Here is a 23898-nt window from a genome sequence, read left to right on the forward strand (position 1 = left end):
GCCTTCTGTGTTGTTTATAGCATGTTTTCGACAAATTTCAGCATGCATCAATAAACTGCACATATATATGTTGTTTTTAGTTTGTATTAGGTAGGATTCGATTGCTATTAGTTAACTGGATATATAAATATTTGTAATCTTAGGTATTCAGAATACAAAATTTCGAATAATTCTTCGCGAGGAAATTTCATAAATTAAAAAAATATATGCGTGTTTGTTGTCGTCCAGATTTTATTTCAGTAAATTATGATTGTATATACTTGTTCATTCCTTTCTTCCTTTCCCGTTTTTCCCTTTCCTTCCTCTTCTCCACCACGATCTACCATTTCCCAATACCTTTTTCTGGAAACGTAAAAAAAAAACAACATGATAGTTATTTCCGTATGAACGAAATAACTTCGTGCAGAAATAAAATTAAAGGTTTATTATATAAGTGTACATAGTGTAAATACTTTATATAGAGAGCCCTTAAAGGAAAATGAAAGACAAATATAAGGAGGCTAGGCACCAACGCCACAAAAGTTAATACAAAATACTTAAGCCTGAGAATTATCGTAACTTCCGTAACTCCAATCAACGTCTTAGAAATCGATGACGTCACAAACACTGAAAACTTGTGTAATTTTTCAAGTTTTGTGGCTCTGGGGACTGTTACAGTCACCGTTCAACATGGATGGACCAATCATAAACAAAATACACACGTGGTTATTAAGATTATGCATTGTTGAACCACTTTAAAGTTTCAATCTTTCTTATACATTAAAAACATAAGTAGAAAAAAAAGAAACAATAGCTTTTCAAGAATTTAAAGAACTCATCTTAAATCACTGAAAATAAATGACACTCCTTATTTCGTGTCGTAAATTATTCAGAAATCTTGTAGGTTTTAAGAGAATATCCATGTAGAGATCAAGCAAATTCTATGATATGAATGGCACATAGAAACTTTTATTCCACGGACATTTCTGCTCTTCCAATGTAATGCTTATATCATATTTATGTCAAACAGTACAAAGATTTTTTTTCAATTCGACAATGAATGGCTCAGAAAATGATTTAAAAGTTCCCTAAGAAAGCAAACAAATTTTGCATAAAAATGAAAGAGTTATCTCCCCTTTTTCAATGCTTTCTATATAATTTATTTCTTTTTAACCGTTACAGTTAATCAAAATCCAACATTCAACGCTGAGAAATGATGCATTTACAAAATGAAATGGCTGAAACATTTGTCATGTGCCACCCACTCCTGGTTTTTGCGTGGACGCCCTCTTAAACAATAATACTGATAATGATAGTATACTAAAATGATAAAAATGAGATTATGAAATATTTTATACACACCCTAACTTGTTTTCTTAACTCTCTCAACTGATTTCTTATTTCCATGCAGCCTTTAACTGGGAAATACAAAGCAAAATAATTTTAAAAAAAATGTTAATGAAATATTTTCTATACTAAGTAGTTTATCAACAGATGCAAATCAATAATGTTTACATTTTTTCATAAAAAATCTCTTTTAAATGATTAATCTATTGTTATTTTTTTTATTCTGTTAGATAACAAATATATGGTATTTAAGACACAAGAAAAAAAATCTTCAAATGTTCCGAAACCATTTATAAATACGTCTGAAAACTCTTATTTTAGAAACGACTATAATATTTTCTGTTTATGACGGAAAAACGCCAATATCTCATTTTGCACAACTAAAACCGAGGAGCCGTTTATTTTCAAGTATACTCCATTGGCATTTTTAAAAATTACAAAAAATATAATCTTACTTTATTATAAACAATTAAATGAGTAAAAAAAGTTGATGACGTAACTGTGTGATTTGGCAATATTATAATGTTATAACTTAAATAGACGATATTGATTTATCCTATCATAAAAACGTGTTACTATTCAAATGAAATTTGACACTCATCTATCTAAATAAAATGTATCTCCGCTGTACCACGTAAATATAAAAACTCAAAAAGTTCATTTGCCTTCTCTATAAACCTTTCTAGATCATGTACATATATAAAATACCTTTGTTTCTCATCTGATTTCGGAACTTTTGACATTTATCTCTACAACTTCGCCAGCATGACCATGATTTCCTCCCTGTGGAATTAACGGAACATTTATTAAAAAGCATAAATTTCATAGTAAAGTCAAACAGCATTTGTCTGCAAGTCTCTTTGTCCGTTTGGTATCTAGTCATGAAATGATTTTGCTGACCCAAGTTATCAAGCAAATTCATTAAACCAATTTTGAACGAATCATTGAAATTTAACTCTCCGTTCTCTAGTTGTTTTGGGCTTATCTTTGTCTGGTTACTCAATATACCAATATTTTCTCAAAGAATTAAAGTGCCCTTTATAAATATGTTTTGTACTTCCCTTCAAACGAAATTTGCATTATTGCAATGATCAATTTATCTAAAATTTCATCTATGCTGTTCTACTCATTAGTTTCTTCATCATGCACTCATTTATCATTGTTTATGTTTGGGGATAAATATGTGCCTCTGTACCAACGTCTGTAATATAACGACATATGTATACCTCTGCACGATCTAATACAAGTTTTGCAGCCTTCCGATCGTTTAACTCCCTTCCTACAAGCTTTCCATTCTTTTCTAGCCTTCCTAAGGTCGTTCAGTGTATTTCGTCTTTCAACTGTAGATTCTTCCTCTGATGCTGAAACAGAAATAAAAGATTTTTATATGCAATACATTTTCATATTTTTATTCAAATAAGAAATACCTGCATTAATATTTCTTCAATAAAGCGATTATTTTGCTAGAATGTAGGTATCAATTTCAGTATCTTATCTCATTCACAGATAACATGAATAATAACATCAAAGGAAAAACACAAACAAACAAACAAACAAACAAACAAACAGGCAAACATGCAAAAAAAATAAATAAAAATAAAAACAATCAAATACAAACAGAAAGTTAAGTTTATCAATAAGGAGGGCTAGTTAATTACCAAACCAAGAAATTGCAAACAAAATAAACTACTTACTTTCGTCCTCCAACGACCTTTCGTTTTCGGCTATTGTATCCTCATCCTCGACTTTGTCGTCTGATCTTGTTACCCTGTCATCATCTAAATCTTCCTCTTCTACTTCGTCCAAATCATCTAATGACCTTTCCTCTAAGTCTGCATAATTTTCTTCTTCATCAGCAACTGATTCATCATTTATATCGTCATCCACGCCTCTAACTTCCCGGTCGACATCGTCAAGTTTCTCATCGTTTTCATCAAAGAAATCGTCTTGACACTGAACAAAAATGGTGACCAGGCATAACAGGAAAGCCGATCGAAATAGCTTCTAGTAAAAATTAAAACAGTTTATTGTTTGAACTTCAGGTCGCAATTCATTACACAGTTTTTATCTTGGTTTTAGGTGCAAGTTTTGTTAGTACAACTTTTGTACGTTCGTTATAATATATCATCATAAACCAGAATTATTTTTTTTTAATTCATGATGAGCACAGAACACTTCGTCAAATCAATTTCGGCCCTTGTAACGATATCTCAGAATATATAGTAATTCTAAACTCTCAAACAGGAGATTGTATATAAAAAAGCTACGAAAATTCAGTCGCATTAAACACGAAGAAACTTCAAGGACAATCGAGCAGGAAGAATCCCATTAAAAAGTCAAATTCTGAAAGTTTACTTTTTGTTTGTCTTTAGTTAAAGGTCAACGTTTATAATGTTAATAAGGCAGATATGGAAAAAAATTGAAAATGTAAAAATTGAATACTTACCATCTTCAGATTCTAATCACACAATGTGACATATCGAACTTGGTTTCAGATATCTATAACAGAAATCAGGGATCAAATACCGATTTAATGTTTTTTTTTCATACGTGGATTAAGTTCGTGAAATAATGTTTTTAACAAACAAGTATATACATAAATTCGATAATTTTAGATCGGTTTACCAAGAAATGAGTGGTTTAGTCAAGGAATAGCGATGTTCGATTAGGTACTTCTGTATTTTGTGTTTGTGTTGAAATTCAAAATAAGAATGCAAATACATTTTATTTTTTATCTTTTCACCCCTTCTATCTTCGCATTAAAAGTATAAAAATGGTGAAACATGGATTCTGGGGATGTCTCGGAATTCAAAAATTTTCCAAAATTTTTATTTTCAGTAATCCCGACTTGCGGACCAACATTTTGTCAACATTTATCTCCCTTTGGAGCAGGTGTATATTCGGAACACTTACGGTTTTCCACCCGATATCGACGATACTTTAGAAAATCTCGAGAGTCAAAAGGGAATTTCTCGTTCTTCTGACCCTGCCATAAATTGTCTTTACCCGGGATACAAATGAAAATCATACTTATGTAACCTACCAACAAAATGAAACACCCTGTAAATTTTAGAAACACCGTTGTGTTTGTCTGCTGGGGATTCCATTTTCATTGGAGTTGCATATTTTTTCGGCATCCGAATCCGAACATCGATTAGAGAGACTTCGAAATTATACCTGCTCTTACTGGAGGTAACTCTGCATAAACAGGATAAAATATGGCTGCATCCCGAGCTCCGCAAGTAGGGAATAGGTTTCTAGTAATTCATATTGAATCTATGCGAGCCACTCAATATAAACATATTGCAATGTATTGGATAACACTACAATTTCTTTCATGAATTCAGTCGGCGTCATAACCTAATGATAATCTTTTTACGGTAACCCTTTATGACAATAATAAGAACATAAAATCCAGTTGGGCATCATGATCTAACGCGAATCTTTTACGGTAACCCTGTATGACAGTGTTATGAACATAACATTCAATCAGGCATCATAATCGAATGTGAATCTCTCTACAATTATGACATTAATATGGGCATAAAATCCAATCGGGCATTATAATCTAATGTGAATCTCTTCACGTTAACCCTTTATGCCAATGTTATGGACACAATGTTCAGTCGGCCATCATGGTGTTTTGTATTTAGGGTAAAAGTAAAGCAAGATAGGTATAACTGTTACATTCTACATTAAAATTGGAAAGTTTTTGATACGTTATTTTTACCATTAATAAATTGTTTTGGTAATAGCAAAACAACTGTTTCATATGATGAGATCATCTTTCAGGTAATATCGATTTAGCGCATGGTATTATACCAGATCACAACCTTTGAAAATTTTAACTAGATTTTGGATATGGCTATCGGAAAAAAAGAAAAATATCCAATATTTATTTACCATAATCAAATATGAAAATTAAAAAAAAAACATATATCGTCACAAAAGTTATGTCGTAAAGATAGATATCACCTACCAGATTTGGGCAAATCATCCGTGCAAAATGTCAGCCATGTCTAAGAAATCGGTATATCTTTGCCCACATTTTTACATAAGAATATGCGCTAAGGATATGGGTTGGATCAATATAATTGTTATTTTGGTGAATATTAATACCCGAAATTGTACATTAGACTATTTTTAGTTTATTTTGTTTTGTGTCACTTTTCGGTTGTAATAAAGCCAGAAAAAAAGAACTGAATACCATTGATTTAAAGAACAAATATTAGACAAATTTTAACGTATTTTGAAGCATGCTAGCACCCTACTTATTTAATGAATATAAGCGATGTAATAACGCTTGATATCAATTCCGTTATATGATGTTAATTAAAAGAAACATTCTGATATATAATGAAAGGGAAGTAACCTCTTTCTTTTTGTATCTTGAGTCAACACTAACATGTTTATAAGTGTAAATGCATTATTATTAATGCAGGGGTCTGTTGCTCAACTTGTCATTAATCTTAATTAGTAATTAAAATACCTTAATCAATTGATTAAAATTAATTATATAATTAACTTGTTCTTCAACTTGTCATTAATTTTAATGAATAATTAAAAAATGCTAATAATGTCTTTAAATTTAATTCACCTAAATTAAAACTTTAATCACACAATTAAAACACCATTTACTCAGTTTGTGATAATGAATCAGGGTTGCAATCATGTTTTTATGAGAACCCGGGTAAGGAGTTATCTCCCATTGACCTTGAAACAATGAAAACAAAGTTTGAAGAGTTACAAGTTTTACTTTTAGTAAGTTATAATGAATATAATCTAAATTACATTTACTTAGCCACCACAATATGAAATGCTATTGTCTTGAATGCAAAATTATGAAAAGGTGAAAGTTTATAGAAAACCATTCAGAAATGAGTCTTGGTACATTTTTTACTTGACTTTACTTTAGAAAATAAAAGAAAATAACTTTTTGGAGAAAGATGATTGTTTGATCTTTGATTTGATTTTCATGAATTAGTGACCACCTCATATAATGAAAACATCGATATACCGACCTAGACAACTTTCCAAAGATATATGCTAAATATATTTCCTATTGCAAGTGGTTATCAAAATAAAAGACCCAAACTCAATATCCTTTACAAATGGTAATATGATTTGTTACAGTTTTGCTGAAATTATCGAAAAAATAACAAAATGGCATGATACTGTGTGTCAATGAAAATAGTCTAAACAAATGAACGTATGGTTGAATATACATAAGTAAGCGCAAAAATCTGCCATCCATTGTTTTTGGAAACTGCATCCGAAATTTGTTTACTGTAGACGTGATATTGGAAGAAAAACTTCACATGTCCAAAACCTACAAGATTAATCTTGATCTCATGCATAGAATTTGAAATTGTAATTTTTCGCCATTGATTGTTTGTAATGAAAACATATATTAATTCAATTTATCATATTTGACATTGACATCCAATAAAGGCGAAATATATCAATCAAATTATTGAAATTCAGCATGAACAACGGTGATCATATATGTTTTGACAATGCTAGATTAATATTTCATGACAGGGAGCAGACAGATATTATTAGATAACTGATTTGTTTTGACTCTGACATGTTTTTGTACAAGTTATTAACTCAAATAAGGAATCCATTTCAGCAACATTTCAGCAACATTTAAAAACATATAGTATCCTGTTTGAGTTGTCAGTAGTTGTCTCGTTGTGATTTTGATCGCTTGTGTGATCGAAGTCCGTATGCTGTAGACGATAGACGTTCTACAGTTTCATGTTCGCCTCACAATGACAACGTATCTGTTGTCATGGTAAGTAATCCATATTGTAAGATATTGAAAGACGAAGATTTGAAATAAGTATGATATATTTCTTTTTTTTTGTCATTGCGTTTGATACAATTCTATTTTCTTTAACGCTCGTTTTACTTCTTTCTATCTCACTTGAAAATGGTTTCTTTAAAGAAAAGTATTAAACTACGACAATCTATCAAACATCCAAGGGCTTCCGGTAAAAATGTAGATGTTCCCATAAAATGTATTTATTGGATATAAATAAAATAGTAATCAAGGGAACCAAGGTTACAGTGGTAAGCAAAATAATGTAATCCAGGGACAAAGACCAGACATGGAAAACAGATATATACAACAAAGAACATAAAGTAACTAAAATCATACATACAAAGTAACAAAAGCAAATGAGCAACTCGGACTCCACTTAAAACTGGGAGCATGGACCAGGTGCACCGATAGAGTAAGCGTCCTCTGCTTTTCTAGAAACACCCACCGAGTTGCTCATAAAAAGTCAAGTCCGGGGTAGACAAACGAGGAAAGGAAAACTATGACCCGTTGAATAAATCAGTTTTCATGGTGCAAATGGATACACTATCGATTTCTGATTATAGGTCAAGATATGCGGCTGACTTCACAGTTTTTTGTTAAATTAATTACCAGCGATTTAGCAGAACTGTTTTAGTAAATGTAATTAACAAAGCGCGCTAAAATTAAAGTAATTTTTTCACGAAGAGATAATAGTAGGTGACATATTGTCGATGCAATTGAAGATATAAAAAACAAATCACTATTGGAAATTGCCTCTAAACAGCTGTTCTCAATAATTTGATAGCATTTCAATATTAGCAAAAATATTTTAGAAAAATATGACAAAAACGTAGAAAATGAACTTTTGATTTAACCTACGTATTTCATTCTATTTCAACCTAAACAATGACAAAAAGTGTTTTTCATGTTTCACAAAAAACGTTAGTAAGTATTAAAATCTACAAGTTTGTGATAGTATTGCATTCAATACGAATGTTATTCGGCTATTTCAATTGTACTAATTAACATCAATAATTGAGATGCACGGAATGTACGCCAACTTTTAATTATGATTATTCATTAATATTAAACGTTTTCCAATACAAGTTCATTACATTGAAGGGTTACAACCTTGGTAACATAAAACAAAAATATTGTCCAAAGGAGTTTATTCGGTAACTTAAGAGCAAGACAAAAATGTGTGTTTCAAGTTCGATCAAAAAGTAATCGATAACTATTATATTTTAATTGTTACGTTTCGGACGTGAAAAATAACTAAGATGACATATTTAATCAAAGATAAACGCAATTTTTGTCAATTGTCGTTTACATACAGTGTATTACGGAAAGTATTTTTGGAACAAAAATCTGTGTGGAAATTATTACAGTTGATAATGTACACATGTATGCAAATATGTACTCATGTTATTTTAAATAGATCAACTGTATCCACGGGTAACTATAGGACAATCAGATATCCTGAATATTTGTAGATGAATAATCCATAGTAGTTTCCATTAATGACCTAATAGGCGAGTACCGACCAAGGGATTTCGAGGTTTTTAATGCACCTACCTAACACACGGCTATATTATACACCTTTGGAAAGGTCTTTTATCGTATTTTTGATCGCCTATAAACCTTATTGACTAGTAGCGTGGATAGATTAAGGCTGAACATACCTGTTACCATACATGATCATGCTTTTCTGTCATCTTACAAAATCACACAGTCATTTATATTTTTAATGAACTAATAATGCTAATAAAGGATGTAAAACAGTAAAGAATTTTTGACATAAAAAATGTATGGTAAAATTACAAAAGTAGAGTTTGCAAAATAGTAAAATTCCCCCTCCAAACGAATCCATATACAAATTATCTTTATTAAGGCTCAATTATCTAGAAAGCAAGTTCTCTGACCTATGTTTTTACATAAAAATTCTAAAGTATGTTAATTCAAAGTCATCTTCCATAATAACAAGAAAAACTTATCTACCAAATATATGAGGTGCAATCTACTTTAATAGAAAATAACAATATAAAAAAGAAGATGAACTAAATGATACACTAACTCTTAGCCATATGAATTGTGCAATAACAAAAGCAAGTCAAACTCTGTATAAATGTATTCGAATCGGGGGGATAGAATTAAGTGACGCAAAAATATTTGTCAAACATATTGTTAATAAAATATTTGAAGTATCAGCTCTTTGTAGGTCTAAATACAAAGGTGTATAAACACTGTTACATGAAGGAAAAAACAAGAAAATATACGAAATAGGTAATCACTTAAATTCCTAAAATGCGACTATCAACTAATAGCTAAACTGTTATCGGAACCTTCAAGACAATTCTGTCAAAGAATAATCAACGGAACCAAGATTATACCGGTAATCAAAAGAATGTAATCCAGGGACAAAGACCAGACATGGAAAGCAGCAACGAAGTAACAAAAGCAAATGAACACCTCGGACTCAACTAATGCCTGGTAGCATGGACCAGGTGCACCGGTAGGGTAAGCGTCCTCTCCTTTTCTAGAAACACCCGCCGAGTTGCTCATAAAAAGTCAAGTCCGGGTTGGACAAACGAGGAAAGGAAAATTATGACACGTTAAACAAATCAGTGGTGCATATGGATACATCATAACGATCCACGAGTTCTTGATGACGACCATAAAACGTCTGTAGTGATGACTTCAATCTTGTAGCAACATACATAACCATGTTCCGGAAGTTTATTTGTTAGAATTCTAGCGCGATATAAAAAGTCTGCGTAGTTTCGGCAAGCTCTGGCATAACGTATGAGTTGTGATAGGAACACTCCATACGCAGGTGCTGAAGGGATGTTGCCACAGAAGAAAGGAAAGTTGGCAATTCTGAATGAAAAGTTAGCACATAAGTCGTAAAGTTTGGTTAATAGTTTTCCTTTACCATCGATTTCTAATTGTAGGTCTAGATATGAGGCTGACTTCACAGTGTCTGTTGTAGTCTATATCTCAAGTTCTTTTGGGGTAGATGCGATGTATAAAATTCCCGAAATTAGAATTGTTTAAAGATAATACATCATATATACAGCGGAAACTGAGAACTTAAAATCTCGCTTGAAGTGCGTGATAAATTACATGCCAATGTGGTATCTTTCTAATTTGTTATGATTTTTCAACTCTATACACTACAATTCCACAAAATCTCGTAAAATAATTTCGCATATCTTATCTAATGGTCATTTAATGAAACATTATGTAAAAATATTTGTTCGAATTCTCTTAGATCATTTTTTAGTAAAGAAAAACATAAAATAACTAAGTTCATTGGATTACTTTTGATAGGCTTACGAATTCCAATTAGCCAACATTTTCATACGTTTTGGCGAAACCGTTTATCTTCAAGTTATTGACGGTCCCATGGGGACCAATTGTGCACCACTTATTGCAGACCTCTTCCTGTACTGTTACGAATCACAATTTATGACTAGAATAAATAAAGACCCTTCCAAAGAACATTTGGTAGACAAATTTGTTTAACACCTTTAGTAATTTTGACGATATTTTGACCCTAAACAACAATGACTTCAATATTTATACTAAAGATATATATCCCGTAAAACTGTCTTTGAATAAAGAAATATCGATAATAAAGAATGTCCGTTTCTTTATCTTTGTATTCATATCGATAAAGGTAAACTTAATACTTGCTTTTACGATATAAGGGCTTATTTTACATCCCTATTGTTAACTATCCGTTTTAGATGGTGACGTCCCCTTGTCATAATCATATAGTGTTTACACATCACAACTGGTTCGATTGGCTCGTATTTGTAACAATGTTTCGGATTTTAACGAAAGAAATCCTTATATAACTGAGAAATTGCTACAAGGGTTTCAATATTACAAGCTCGTAAAATCATTCACAAAAATTACAACCGACTCAAGGAACTCACTGTACTTGTTAAGGATTATTACGCACGGGTATCTCTTACCCTTTGTTTTACGGTAATATTCTACACAAATCACGGAAAGCTCGATACTCATCCAAGTTAACTGAACCGTTGAATAGGCTCATTCGTAAGGGATATACTTATGCAGTTGTTGTCAAATCGTTAAGGATAGCGTTTTTGTTGGTATTAACATTGATTCCCTCATAGTGTCTTTACATAGAAGTTTAAACACTATATTTTGAAGCAGTTTTTGGCATGACATGTCGTTGTGTCCTCATTGTATGATTTATGATATATCGTGATTTTCAACCCCGCATATGAAGAATTGGGATTGGTTTTACATACGTTTGGGACATAATTTTTCGCAGGTTTAAACTGGTCTGGAGCTGCCTTGTCACATCACCGCTAGTAGTCCTTATTTTGTAAATTTGTGTAATTTATACTCAGTTTCTTTATTTCCGTTGTTACAAGAGAGTCAGAGGGGGAGAGTTGTGATCACAACAAAGTACTTTAACCCCGCCGCATTTTTTGCGCCTGTCTAAAGTCGGGCATTTCTGGATTCTACATGTCTTGTTTCGTTTTCACTTTAGTTTATCTTTTATGTTACTTGATTATATAGAAGCAACTCTATAGTTGTACCTCTGTTTAATGGTGTTGTGGTGCAAGCTGCAACCTGCCCTGTGGTATGAGGATTTCCTCGTCGTTCATTGAAAACCAATGGGTGGCCTTGGGCTGAAAGTTTCATCCCGGTAAGGTTGTTGTCTCTTTGACATATACACCACACCAATTCTCGTTTTATTCTTATATTAGTGATATATAAAAGACGCTCACAAATTGATAAAAGATATATTCGAATATACGTTAAGTAAGAGAATGAAGTGATATCAATATTTTCTTGGATCAAAAGGAAGAGCTTGATCGAATTGGCATGGGTGGTTTTGTTTTAGAGTCTAATTTCGTAGTTGATTTAAAATTCGACAACTTGTAGAAAAACAAATGGTTCTATATTAAAATACTTCAAAATGACTTGATCGGCTGGATCGAGTTATATATACATGTATATGTAAATGTCTCAAAATTCCAAATCATGTAAGACCTGTTACATTTTCGGTAGTTCCCTCTGTGGGACTAGAATTGAACCGCTTTGACATCTATGGTAACACCACCGGCACAAAGTCCAGCTCCATAGACCACTCGGTACGCTACGCTTTCAATAAATTTAGCTTTTGCTGACCGGATCATTCTTCCTTGTAGTCTAAATCTAGAGTTTAAACTTCGTATACTATGAATGGTGGTACAGGACAGCGCATCTAGGTGGTGTAATGTGGGAATGACGATCATACATGTCACAACAAATAATCACTATACATAAGTCTCAGGTCTCACTAACCACTTCTAATGTTTCCATTACTTTACATGTTAAAAAAATAATTTTCATTCCCAGGACAAATGATATCTTAAAGTTGCATACCGTTGTGAAGATTGGAAAGTAAGGCTTCCAAAATCATTATGCTAATGGTACGATGATTGTAGAAATTTTTCACAAAATTTACTTGAATAAATAATACTGAAAATCCACATTTTTACCTGTTCTGCTAGCTGACAGCATGGAGGCAAATTACTCACACATGTAAACAATATTCATACACTTTTGTAGTTAATTACATATATGATTTTAAAGTACACATTCTCAGCTTTATTTTGATCACTTTTAATCATGATACACACACATAATGCACTTACAATGCATATGTCTAGGTTCAGTGTGTTTTTGGTACTACATAGGGGGGTAGGCCATTTGACCCGGAAGTGGTTAGTGAGACCTTAAAAACATTTTATGAGTTTTTATGTTTTTCTTTTTTTTTTACATTTGATGAAAGCTTGTGGTATTGTGAGTCTAATAAGACCAGAACTATCAAAATCAGACATATGACTACAAAGAAATGGTCATTTTTATATCATGCCCCTCAGTGATATTTCCCCTAAATTACTAAAAATTACAATTTTAACTAACTTGTCACACCAAATTGATACCTTTGATAATTCAAGAAGTTGTAATAGTAAATATCATTTATCATTATCAAAAACAGAACAGATTTCAACAATTTATATCATACCTATTTCATTACTGTGTGATTCTAAGTCTGCGCTGTTTGACTATTTGAGTACTTTGAATATCCAAAGCAGTGACATTGTGTATTTCATGGATGACGTCAAGTTGTGAGTCACTGTTACTGATAAAAGTCTTGTTGCTATTTTGTTTTTTAAAATACCTTGCACAATGCACCTCTTAAAATATAGCCAGATTACTAATATCACTATACTGATTTTATGGGAAAATGGAAATAATGACCAGGAAAGGCAATTTTCATCAAATTATGTATTTCTCTGAAATATGCCATAATTTAATTTATGGTCTCACTAATCACTTCTAACGTTTCCATTACTTAACATGTTAAAAAAGTAATTTTCAAAGTCTCACAGTGAATTCCCAGGACAAATGATATCTTAAAGTTGCATACCGTTGTGAAGCTTGGAAAGTAAGGCTTCCAAAATCATTATGCTAATGGTACGATGATTGTAGAAATTTTCCACAAAATTTACTTGAATAAATAATACTGAAAATCCACATTTTTACCTGTTCTGCTAGCTGACAGCATGGAGGCAAATTACTCACACATGTAAACAATATTCATACACTTTTGTAGTTAATTACATATATGATTTTAAAGTACACATTCTCAGCTTTATTTTGACCACTTTTAATCATAATACACACAAATAATGCACTTACAATGCATATGTCTAGGTTCAGTGTGTTTTTGGTACTACATAGGGGGGTAGGCCATTTGACCCGGAAGTGGTTAGTGAGACCTCAGTATGTGATGACTCTATTCGATTAACTGCTCCATCGGACCTTGTCTGATACATAGAAGATAGTATAAACATGAAAGAGTCTGAAAAAATCCAACGATGGCTTATTTTACAGGGACTATTAGGGGAAAGTGTTAAATGCTGATATGTAACAAAATTAAATGTTCGTAAAATGAAAAAAATAACATATTTCATTTGGGAAATCTTCATTGAATAATACCTTATAAAGTAAACACTTTTTCAAGAATATTTTGTATTTCAGGTACAAAAGCACATTGTTCCTGTCTGTAATTATCCACAACACATTTCAGATTTGTGATGAGAAACAGAACCATGTGCAATTTTACGGTGCGACCATGAGTTTTGAAATAGAAAAGTGTGGTTTAGATTATGAGGTATGATTCATTCTTATGAGAGGAAAATCTACACCTTACCCAAACTGATAGTATTAACATATTATTTATTGTATATCTGTTTCATAAATGTGTTGCTAATATCTGTCAGAATCGGCGTCATCTGTTTCAGTAATACCGAAGTGCTATTTGACCAATTATGTATCAAATACAACCATGATGTAGAGGAATGATGCATATATAAAAAAACTGAACACATCAGTTCTTTGGCTGCTTATTTGGTACTAAATGAATTAACAACAACACATTTTTATCAACAAAATTCAAGTTGACGATAGAGCACTGAAAGGAAGCAAGTCAGTATAAACAACCTATAAATTGCTTTCAGAAAGTCCGAAGGGTGGGATTAAATTTTGTTGGGACCGGAACCTTCCTCCTCCTGCACTTTCTCCAAATTACTATTAAATTTTCTTGCTTCTTTTGTATTGGTTTACTCTATTCGTGAAACACGTGACTAATGTTAACCGCGGAAAGAAATTTATCTATATGTATATTGTAAAGTACTTAAGTAGCAGTCCGCCTAAGAATCATGCAGTGGGTGATTTATCGATGTCAGATATTCATCCAAATATATTGAAAAAACAATAAATAAAATGAATAATATTTTCACCGTTACCATAGCAACGACCATTCCTTAGCAACCACCAATTTAGGGCCTAATTATCACAAAAACATCACAATTTGAATGCAAATTTTAAATATCTGATTGTGGAAATTTATCAAACTACATAATTATATTAATGAAGTGTGTCTTAAGGAAAACAATTTACAATAAAGTACAAAGCAATCTGATCGGTTTAGATCTGGTTACCATTGCAACCAAAATTCTTACTTTTTGACATTTTGAAATATACGAAAATAGACTATGTTCAGACCCATTTTGTCAGCACTAGAAAAGAGATATTGCCACTTGGACTTCATCACATTAGAACCAAACTTTATTCTATACCTCTCACTCTACTACACCCCCTTCACAAAACAAGTCTTGACACTCCTGTTTCTGACCCCACGTCATCATTATACAGACTTGTTGCCATCATTTTGGATATTGGTTTCCACAAACTCTTTAAACCAGTTTGTGTGAAAAGTCAAGATGAAGAAAACGATCATTTCTTCCACTACCGTTTGTCAACAAAGGTATAGATGCAATTAATTTGGCTAACATCCTCCATCACAAAAACGTTACCAACAAAATTCCCCCATATTTCAAGGACAAATCCATACCAATTATTTCATATTCCTATACTTCATCCATCGCATCCAAAATTTTCAATTATAAAAGGCTATTGCAGAACCTCGAGATTGAGGACTTCAAGGCTAAACCACCTGACTGTTCTTGCAAAACCTTTCTATTCAAATATGGTCCTTCTGGTCACGTCGTTACGGGAGATTTAACCAACATCGAAAACGAATCTCTTCGTAATATCTTTTCTAAAGGTCCCAAGTACCTTGAACCACGCTCCATAAATTGGAATTATAACTTTAAAGTTCTTATGGATGCCGTCGAGGACTATGCAAGAAAATGGATAAAACGAGAACAAGAAGACATTGATTCTCTGTCAGAGTGGTTAAAGGCCGTGAGGTCTTTAATTTTGAAACGAATGAACGTTTTAAGTAGATCAATGAGTGCCAAGGCTACATCAGTTTTCAAAGAACCCGATGTAGCAGAAACATTGTCTGCTATACATGACAAATATGTTGTCGTACCAGCAGACAAAGCCCAAAACAACATTGTTTTTGTCTGCAAAACGTTTTATATCCAATGTTTATTATCAGATGTAGACGTAGAAAATAGGACCTACACTGCTACCACTCTCTCCAAAGAAGAGATTGTGGAAAACCATAAATCAGTGCTATCCTCTTTTGGTCTCTCTACCAAGGACGATGATTGTGATTTACCGTCTATGTACTGGATTCCTAAACTTCACAAGAATCCATACAAACAACGTTTTATAGCTGGATCTGCAAAATGTACCACCAAACCTCTTTCAAAACTTTTAACTTCTATACTCACAACTGTCAAAGAGGGTCTACAGTCCTACCACAACACTTGTTACTCCCGTAGTGTGGTATTAATTCAATGTGGATCCTGAAAAATTAGAAAGGTCTTTTGGAGACTATTATCTGAATATAATAGCATTAAAACCTATGATTTTTCAACACTGTAATCTTCTATTCCCCATACTCAGATGGTACACCTAGATACAAATATATAGTTCTTGGTAGAGATTCCTCATACTTTGTAAGAAATAATTCCAAATCATCTTCCAAATATACAGAGGAAGATGTTTACAAAATGCTGGAATTTTTAATCGACAACATATTTGTCCAGTGTGGTGGAAGTGTTTTTCAACATACGGTCGACATTCCAATGGGAACAAATTGTGCTCCTTTACTTGCTGACCTATTCCTTCATTCTTATGAGGCTGACTTTATAGCTGATCTGATCAGAAAGAAAGAATATCGTTTGGCTAGATCCTTCAATCTCAGTTTCCGCTATACAGATGACGTATTATCTTTAAAGAATTCTAATTTCGGGGATTTGATACATCGCATCTACCCAAAAAAACTTGAGATAAAGGATACTACAGACATTGTGAAGTCAGCCTCATATCTTGACCTACACTTAGAAATCGATGGTAAAGGAAAACTATTGACCAAACTTTACGACTTATGTGCTGACTTTTCATTCAGAATTGTCAACTTTTCTTTCATCTGTGGCAACATCCCTTCAGCACCTGCGTATGGAGTGTTCATATCACAACTCATACGTTATGCCAGAGCTTGCCGAAACTACGCAGACTTTTTGTATCGCGCTAGAACTCTAACAAATAGGCTTCTGGAACATGGTTATGTTGCTACAAGATTGAAGTCATCACTACAGAAGTTTTATGGTCGTCATCATGAACTCGTGGATCGTTATGGTGTATCCATCAGCACCATGAAAATTGACGTATTCAACGGGTCATAGTTTTCCTTTCCTCGTTTGTCTACCCCGGACTTGACTTTTTATGAGCAACTCGGTGGGTGTTTCTAGAAAAGCAGAGGACCCTACCAGTGCACCTGGTCCATGCTCCCAGTTTTTAGTGAAGTCCGAGTTGCTCATTTACTTTTGTTACTTTGTATGTATGATTTTAGTTACTTTATGTTCTTTGTTGTGTATGTCTGTTTTCCATGTCTGGTCTTTGTCCCTGGATTACATTCTTTTGATTGCCGCTATAACCTTTGTTCCCTTGATTACTTATCCAAATGTATGCATGGATGTGTAGCTAGACCTCTACACTGAAACATACCAAAAATAAAAATACGCAACCTATCTTTGTTTTTTTGCTCATCTGGACCCGAAATCACCACCCATTAAGACTTTTCTTCATCTTAACGCTTTTCATCCTAACATTGTCCAGACCATAACTTTTTTTGTCTTCTGATCTAGACTTCTAATATTTGATATGTTGGTATATCCTCAGAGTGTTGCGTACCAGAGTAGGTGACCTTTGACCCTGACCTTTAACCTCAAGGTCAAATCACATACAAAGTTTGACATAATACGATATATCATGTTGTCTGTGCCATTACTTTTTGGTATTTTTACTTTGATAGCTGATCTTTGGCATTTAAGTATATCACACCAAGGCAGAGAGTAATGTTTTATGTGGATGACCTTTGACCTTGACCTCTGACCCCAAGGTGAAAAAACATAAAATTCTTGGCAAAATACCATACAAAATTTTGTCTCGGCCAAAATGTTTTTTGTCTTTTTACCCAGATATCTGATATTTGGTATGTAAGTAAATCACATTAAGGTAGAGTGTAATGTTCTGGATAGGATGACCTTTGACCTTGACCTATGACCCCAAGGTCAAATGACATACGAAAGTTTGGCCAAATACAATACAAAAATTTGTCTAGGCCATATTTTTTGTCTTTTTACGTAGACATTTGATATTTGGTATGGGGCTATATTTCATTAAGTGGAAGCATCACATACTAGAGTGGTTGACATTTGAACTTGACCTTTGACCTCATGGACAAAAAACATACCAAAGTTTGACTTAGTGTTAATGAGGACGGATATCATATGACTGATGCTAAATTTTTTTTTATTAATTTCTGTACATTGAGATAATTCAATTAGATCCCAGAATAATATTTCTTGTTTTTGTTGATCTCCTCTTGACATGATATCCCATGTTTTACTGAAATGCACATCTCCTTATCAAAATGTCCTAGGATTACATTTTTTTTAATTTCCGCTACAGAATCTTTGTTCCCTTGATTACTCTTATAAATATGAACATGTAGATTCTCTTTTATAGACCATTTCAAAATGTTTTATAATTTTGTTGTTCAGACATAACGTAGAATTTGGTAGCAGGCTAAGTTAAAAATAACTGAATAGTCCAATGCAGGAAATGCTTTTAATAGCATTTTATGACCTGAACCAGATTTTTGCTAAAGGTAACAGTTTTTGAATTATTTAAAAAAACTGTCTTCCGACCCGTATTTTCTATTTTTGGTATAGGGTGCCATATATATTCATGGGTTAAAAATCACAAGTCATTTCGATCACAAATACACTAAAGAACTAATATGCTTTATTTCCATTAAATGATCTTAAATGGTTTTAGAGAAGAATTGCAAAGTTGTACATGTACATGTGAAAAAAAAAGGGTTCCAGGAACCTACATTAGTATACGAATCGTTTCGAAAATTTCTGAATCAGTCTGTCTTATGATGACAACATAACAATATAATCTCTACAAATTTTAAATTATTTGCAAAAGCTGCCTTCTGACTTCTCTGTATTATTTTAAGTAACGGTGGCAATGATTTTTTCATGAATCCCAACGGTCATTTTGTGGACAATTCTCTAGAGATAAAGATTTTCGAAAATTCGTCGATGATGACGGACGACAAGTGATGGCATAAGCTTACTTTGCTTTAGGCCAGGTGAGCTAAAAAACCCCAAATGTTTGTTTACTGGCCTGTTACCCTACATCTATTACTTGTGGCTGTCTAGAAATTATGAGTGAACCAAAAATGGGTAACCTATAATTATACATTTCATCTTGTCTTGACATTTAAGAATCAATTGCATAATTAGAAAATGTGAACTACTTTTATGCAATATAGTCAACAAGTTTCTACTTAATATTGCCCATACAATGAGATCAGAGGTAAACTTTAACAAAGTCAAAGAAATGTAAAATATAGGTTGGAGATACTACCCTTCTTCTGGATGCTGATTCGCTATTCTTAAAGCATCAGTATATAACTTCAATTATATGATCCTGCCTTTTATATTGATTGAGGTATATGTATGATACATGAAGTACTAAAACATGATGAAATTTTGTAACGGTGAAAACACTTTGTTAACGTTTATAGAAGTTTTTGAAATCGGTACCCCTTGGTGCTAAAGCTTTTAAACTGTTGTGTTCAATAAAATCTGACACTTTATTACAAAGACGAGCAAAACAGACCAGTTGTAAATGTTAATACCGTAGGATGGTGCTTTGGGAATATTACAGTCTAGGAATGGAAAATAAACAATAGGAAAATCGATATTGTCTTATCTTTTTGTATATATAAGACCTAGGGTAATAGTTGTACCCTAATCATATTGAAATAAATTTGAATAGCATTTAAAGATAATTTTATGTGTGATCATTTATTTCCCATTTAAGGAAACTACCACAAGGACTGACAAAAATTGTGCATACATTTTATATGCCGTTTATATGATAAACACACTATAAAGAATTAGGTTATCGTAACCTACATTTTCCACTTTAGCAACTCTGTTAAGATATTTTGGTTCAGTCTAAATTCTTAGGTAAAATTGTATCAGAAATGAATTACAATTGATTCATTGTCAGTCAATAGATCTTAAGAATCACAAACCGGGTTCACTATGAATTTGACTATCTTCGGATTAGGAAGTTGATGAAGAACTGTTGGAAAATCTACGTGTATGTTTATGTCTGTGTTCCAGTCTAGTTGAATAGGTAACAGTATATAGAGGAATATGTGAAAGAAGACAAAATCTATTTTTTTGGTAACAACATCATGATTTAGTACTTTTGGTATCAAACCTCATTAAATATAAAAGGTAGGATCATATAACTGAAGTTATATACTGATGCACCAAGAATCGTGAATTAGCTTCCAGGCAAAAGTGAACTATCTGCAACTTATATTTTACATTTCATTGAGTATGTTAAAGTTTACTTTTGACCTCATGTATGGGCAATAAATAAGTAGAAGGATAATGTAACTTTGTATACTATCTTGTATTGTTCATATTTTCTATATTGCAATTGATTCTAATGTGCCAGTACGAGATGAAATATGTAATTGTAGATTTCTCCTAGAATCTTGGTTCCCTTGATTACTCTTTCCTATGTTTGGTTTATTCATAGTTTCTAAAATGCTACACACCCACGCATCCCCATGTTGGATGCTCCAGTGAATTCGTAAGAGAAATACATATAGAAGGACCTAGATAAACAAGGAATTAGAGTGTTAAATCAGGCATTAGGAAATATTGCAACAAAATAAAATTAAAAAAAACTTTTGAAAATGATTTTTTTCAGGCATAAGAGAAGATTGCAAAAAAAGAAAGAATAAAATTTCAAAAAGACTTTTGAAAATTATTTTTTGCAGGCATTACAAAAGATTGTGAAAAAATAAAATTAAAAAAAAATATTTTTGAAAATTATATTTCAGGCATTAGAAAAGATTGTGACAAAATAAAAAAAAGTTAACAATAGCAACAGATGACTACAACAGACAAAAAAGTGATGACAATAGCTCACATTGACCTTCGTCCCATGTGAGCTTAAAATAAACGATAAGAAAACAAACCTTTATCTTCTAACTAAATTCTGGTACCCATTATGGTAGTTTCAAACTCCAGACTTTAATTTCTTTAAGTTAAAATTAATCTAAAGTAAAAATCATCGGAGTGGAACGAAACGTAAACTTGACTTGTAACTTATCATGGTGAACTTAAACCGGAATTCATGTCAATGTCTGCAACTGCTTCAAAAAAAGTCCGGAAAACTGAAGATAGACTGATGTAGAGACGGACTGGTCAAAAACATTATATCCTGTGCAACTTCGTTACGTGGGGTATAATTACTAAAGCTCTTCTACTTTAAAATTTAGAGATCACATTGTCCATAACAGAATGATGTTTAAATAATTATTAACCCTGCTACTTGGGGTTAAGCACAATAAAAGGGCAAGTGATTCTTTACATTTATGACATACTACGATGCGAAATATTGCATGAAATCAGTCATTAACTTAAGCCAAAATTTTGTATGTCATTTGATCATAAGGTCAAAGGTCAAGTTCAAAAGTCACACACCTTGGAAATAGCCACATACATAATGTCAGATATCTAAGTAAAAAGACAAAAAAGTTATGGCGAAGACAAAACTTTGGGTGGTCTTTTTCCAAAATTTGTATGTTGTTTGACCTTGAAGTTACAGGTTGAAATCAAATGTCACCCTGAGAGGATACCAACATACCAAATGTTAGAAGTCTTGATCAAAAGACAAAAACGTTATGGTCTGGACAAATTTTGTATGAAAAGCGTCAAAATTTGGTATGTTATTTGACCATGAGGTCAAGGGTCAAGTTTAAATGTCAACCACTTTAGTACGTGTTGCTTTGACTTGAGGAAATATAACCCCATACCAAATATCAGGAGTCTAAGTTTAAAAGACAAAAAAATATGGCCCAGACAAAATTTTGTATGGTATTTGGAAAAAAAATTGTATGTCATTTGACCTTGGAATCAAGGGTCAAGGTCAAAAATCATCCTATCTAGAACATTACACTCTACCTTAATGTGATTTACTTACATACCAAATATCAGATATCTGGGTAAAAAGACAAAAAAACACTATGGCCGAGATAGTTTTGTATGGTATTTTGCCAAAATTTGTATGTGATTTGACCTTGAGGTTAAAGGTCACCTACTTTGGTACGCAACACTCTGACCTGAGAGGATAAAACAACTTGTAAAATATTAGAAGTCTAGGTCAAAAGACAAAAAAGTTATGGTCTGAACAATGTTAGTATGAAAAGCGTTAAGAAGAAGAAAAGTCTTTATGGGTGGTGATTTCGGGTCCAGATGAGCAAAAAACAAAGGCAGGTTACACATTTTTATTTTTGATATGTTTCAGTGGAGAGGTCTTGCTACACATCCATACATACATTTGGAAAATATCTTCTTTCTAGTGCTGGCTAAACGGGTCTGAACATAACCTATTTTCTTATATTTAAAAATGTCAAATTTAAGAATTTTGGTTGCTATTGTAACCAGATCGAAACAAATCAGATTGCTTTGTACTCAATTGTAAATTGTTTTCCTTAAGACACACTTCATAAATATAGTTATGTAATTTGACAAATTTCCACTATTAGATGTATGAAATTACATTCAAATTGTGATGTTTTTGTGATAATTAGGCCCTAAATTGGACGTTGCTAAGGAGTGGTTGTTGCTATGGTAGCGGTGAAAATATTTTTCATTTTTTTAATTTAATTATTGTTTTTCTAATATATCCAACTGATTTAAAGTCAATATGGATAGAATATCTGACATCAATGAATCACTTACTGTGAAAAATACATGATTCTTAGGCGAACTGCTATTTAAAACGGGATACATAATACAATACATTAATCTAAAGATTGTTAAATTTGACTTAGTGACAAAGTTAAAAAAAACACAGAGAACAGCTTAAACATAAAAGTATAGTTCCACAACTTAATACCATCGGACTGAAACCATTGTTACTTTGAAGATATATACTACTCACCTTTTCTTATCTAGCTATGTATAATAGTATGATAATCTGTTCCTTCTACCTTCCATGTCCGTGATTAATAAGCAGACGTACGACTGGTACTTTTATTATTCAGCTATTACAGTACGACAGCAACGTACAAACAATAGGAAGAGAGAAAGAGTCAGAAGACTCCCTTCTTGAGGGCGAACCCTCTTGAACTTAAATCTCTTAAGTTCTCTCTTTTATAAGTTCCTTCTTAGTCCTTTTTTCTAAATTCCCTATATCCTTATATATACTAACGATTATGTAAAACAACTATGTATTAGTCAAACCCCCTGTTCATGTCTGTGTTATCATTGATTCATTATGTTTATTTCCTCCCTTTTTATTCGTCATTTATTTATTGATATTACCCTCTTAATTGTAAATGAACCTGTACAACTACAATTTTCCTCATGCACCTTTGTCATCTTAATGCTTGTTTATGTATATGGGTATGTCATGTGTACACGTAACACCTTTTTGATTTGTACAAGTATGTGGTTATAATTTGTTTTATTATCTGTTGTCCACATTGGAATTTCATTATGTATTGGGAGTTATTTTGTACCTGTTCTCATGTTTTGTATAGTTGTTTTACCCCTTATACATATTAATTTAATCAAAAGTTCACATAATAAAATATCAGTTATAAAGTGTCTCAAAATGTCCATGCACTCTTCTCCTTTTCTCAA

General features: G+C 32.5%; 2 protein-coding genes across 2 annotated transcripts in view; one reads left to right on the forward strand and one right to left on the reverse strand.

Annotated features, from left to right (window-relative positions):
• Positions 1–213: 213 nt before the first annotated feature.
• LOC148618693 (uncharacterized) lies at positions 214–3831 on the reverse strand. Its single transcript, XM_088577850.1, has 6 exons — positions 3773–3831; positions 3021–3330; positions 2553–2687; positions 2035–2109; positions 1342–1397; positions 214–342 (listed from the first exon to the last, which is right to left on the reverse strand). Exons 1-6 carry the CDS (start codon positions 3773–3775, stop codon positions 265–267), a joined length of 657 nt encoding a protein of 218 aa, XP_088433976.1. The 5' UTR covers positions 3776–3831; the 3' UTR covers positions 214–264.
• Positions 3832–6992: 3161 nt separating this feature from the next.
• The window catches only part of LOC148618694 (uncharacterized), a 48755-nt gene continuing 31849 nt past the window's right edge, over positions 6993–23898 (forward strand). The window contains exons 1-2 of the mRNA XM_088577851.1: positions 6993–7123; positions 14207–14339. Coding sequence (XP_088433977.1) covers positions 7101–7123; positions 14207–14339 — 156 coding nt within the window. The 5' untranslated portion in view covers positions 6993–7100. The remainder of the gene's footprint in view (positions 7124–14206; positions 14340–23898) is intronic.

This window comes from Perna viridis, chromosome 4 (genome assembly GCF_037379345.1).
Source record: "Perna viridis isolate PV_CMFRI_1.1 ecotype Kerala chromosome 4, ASM3737934v1, whole genome shotgun sequence".
NCBI classification, from domain to species: Eukaryota; Metazoa; Mollusca; class Bivalvia; order Mytilida; family Mytilidae; genus Perna; species Perna viridis.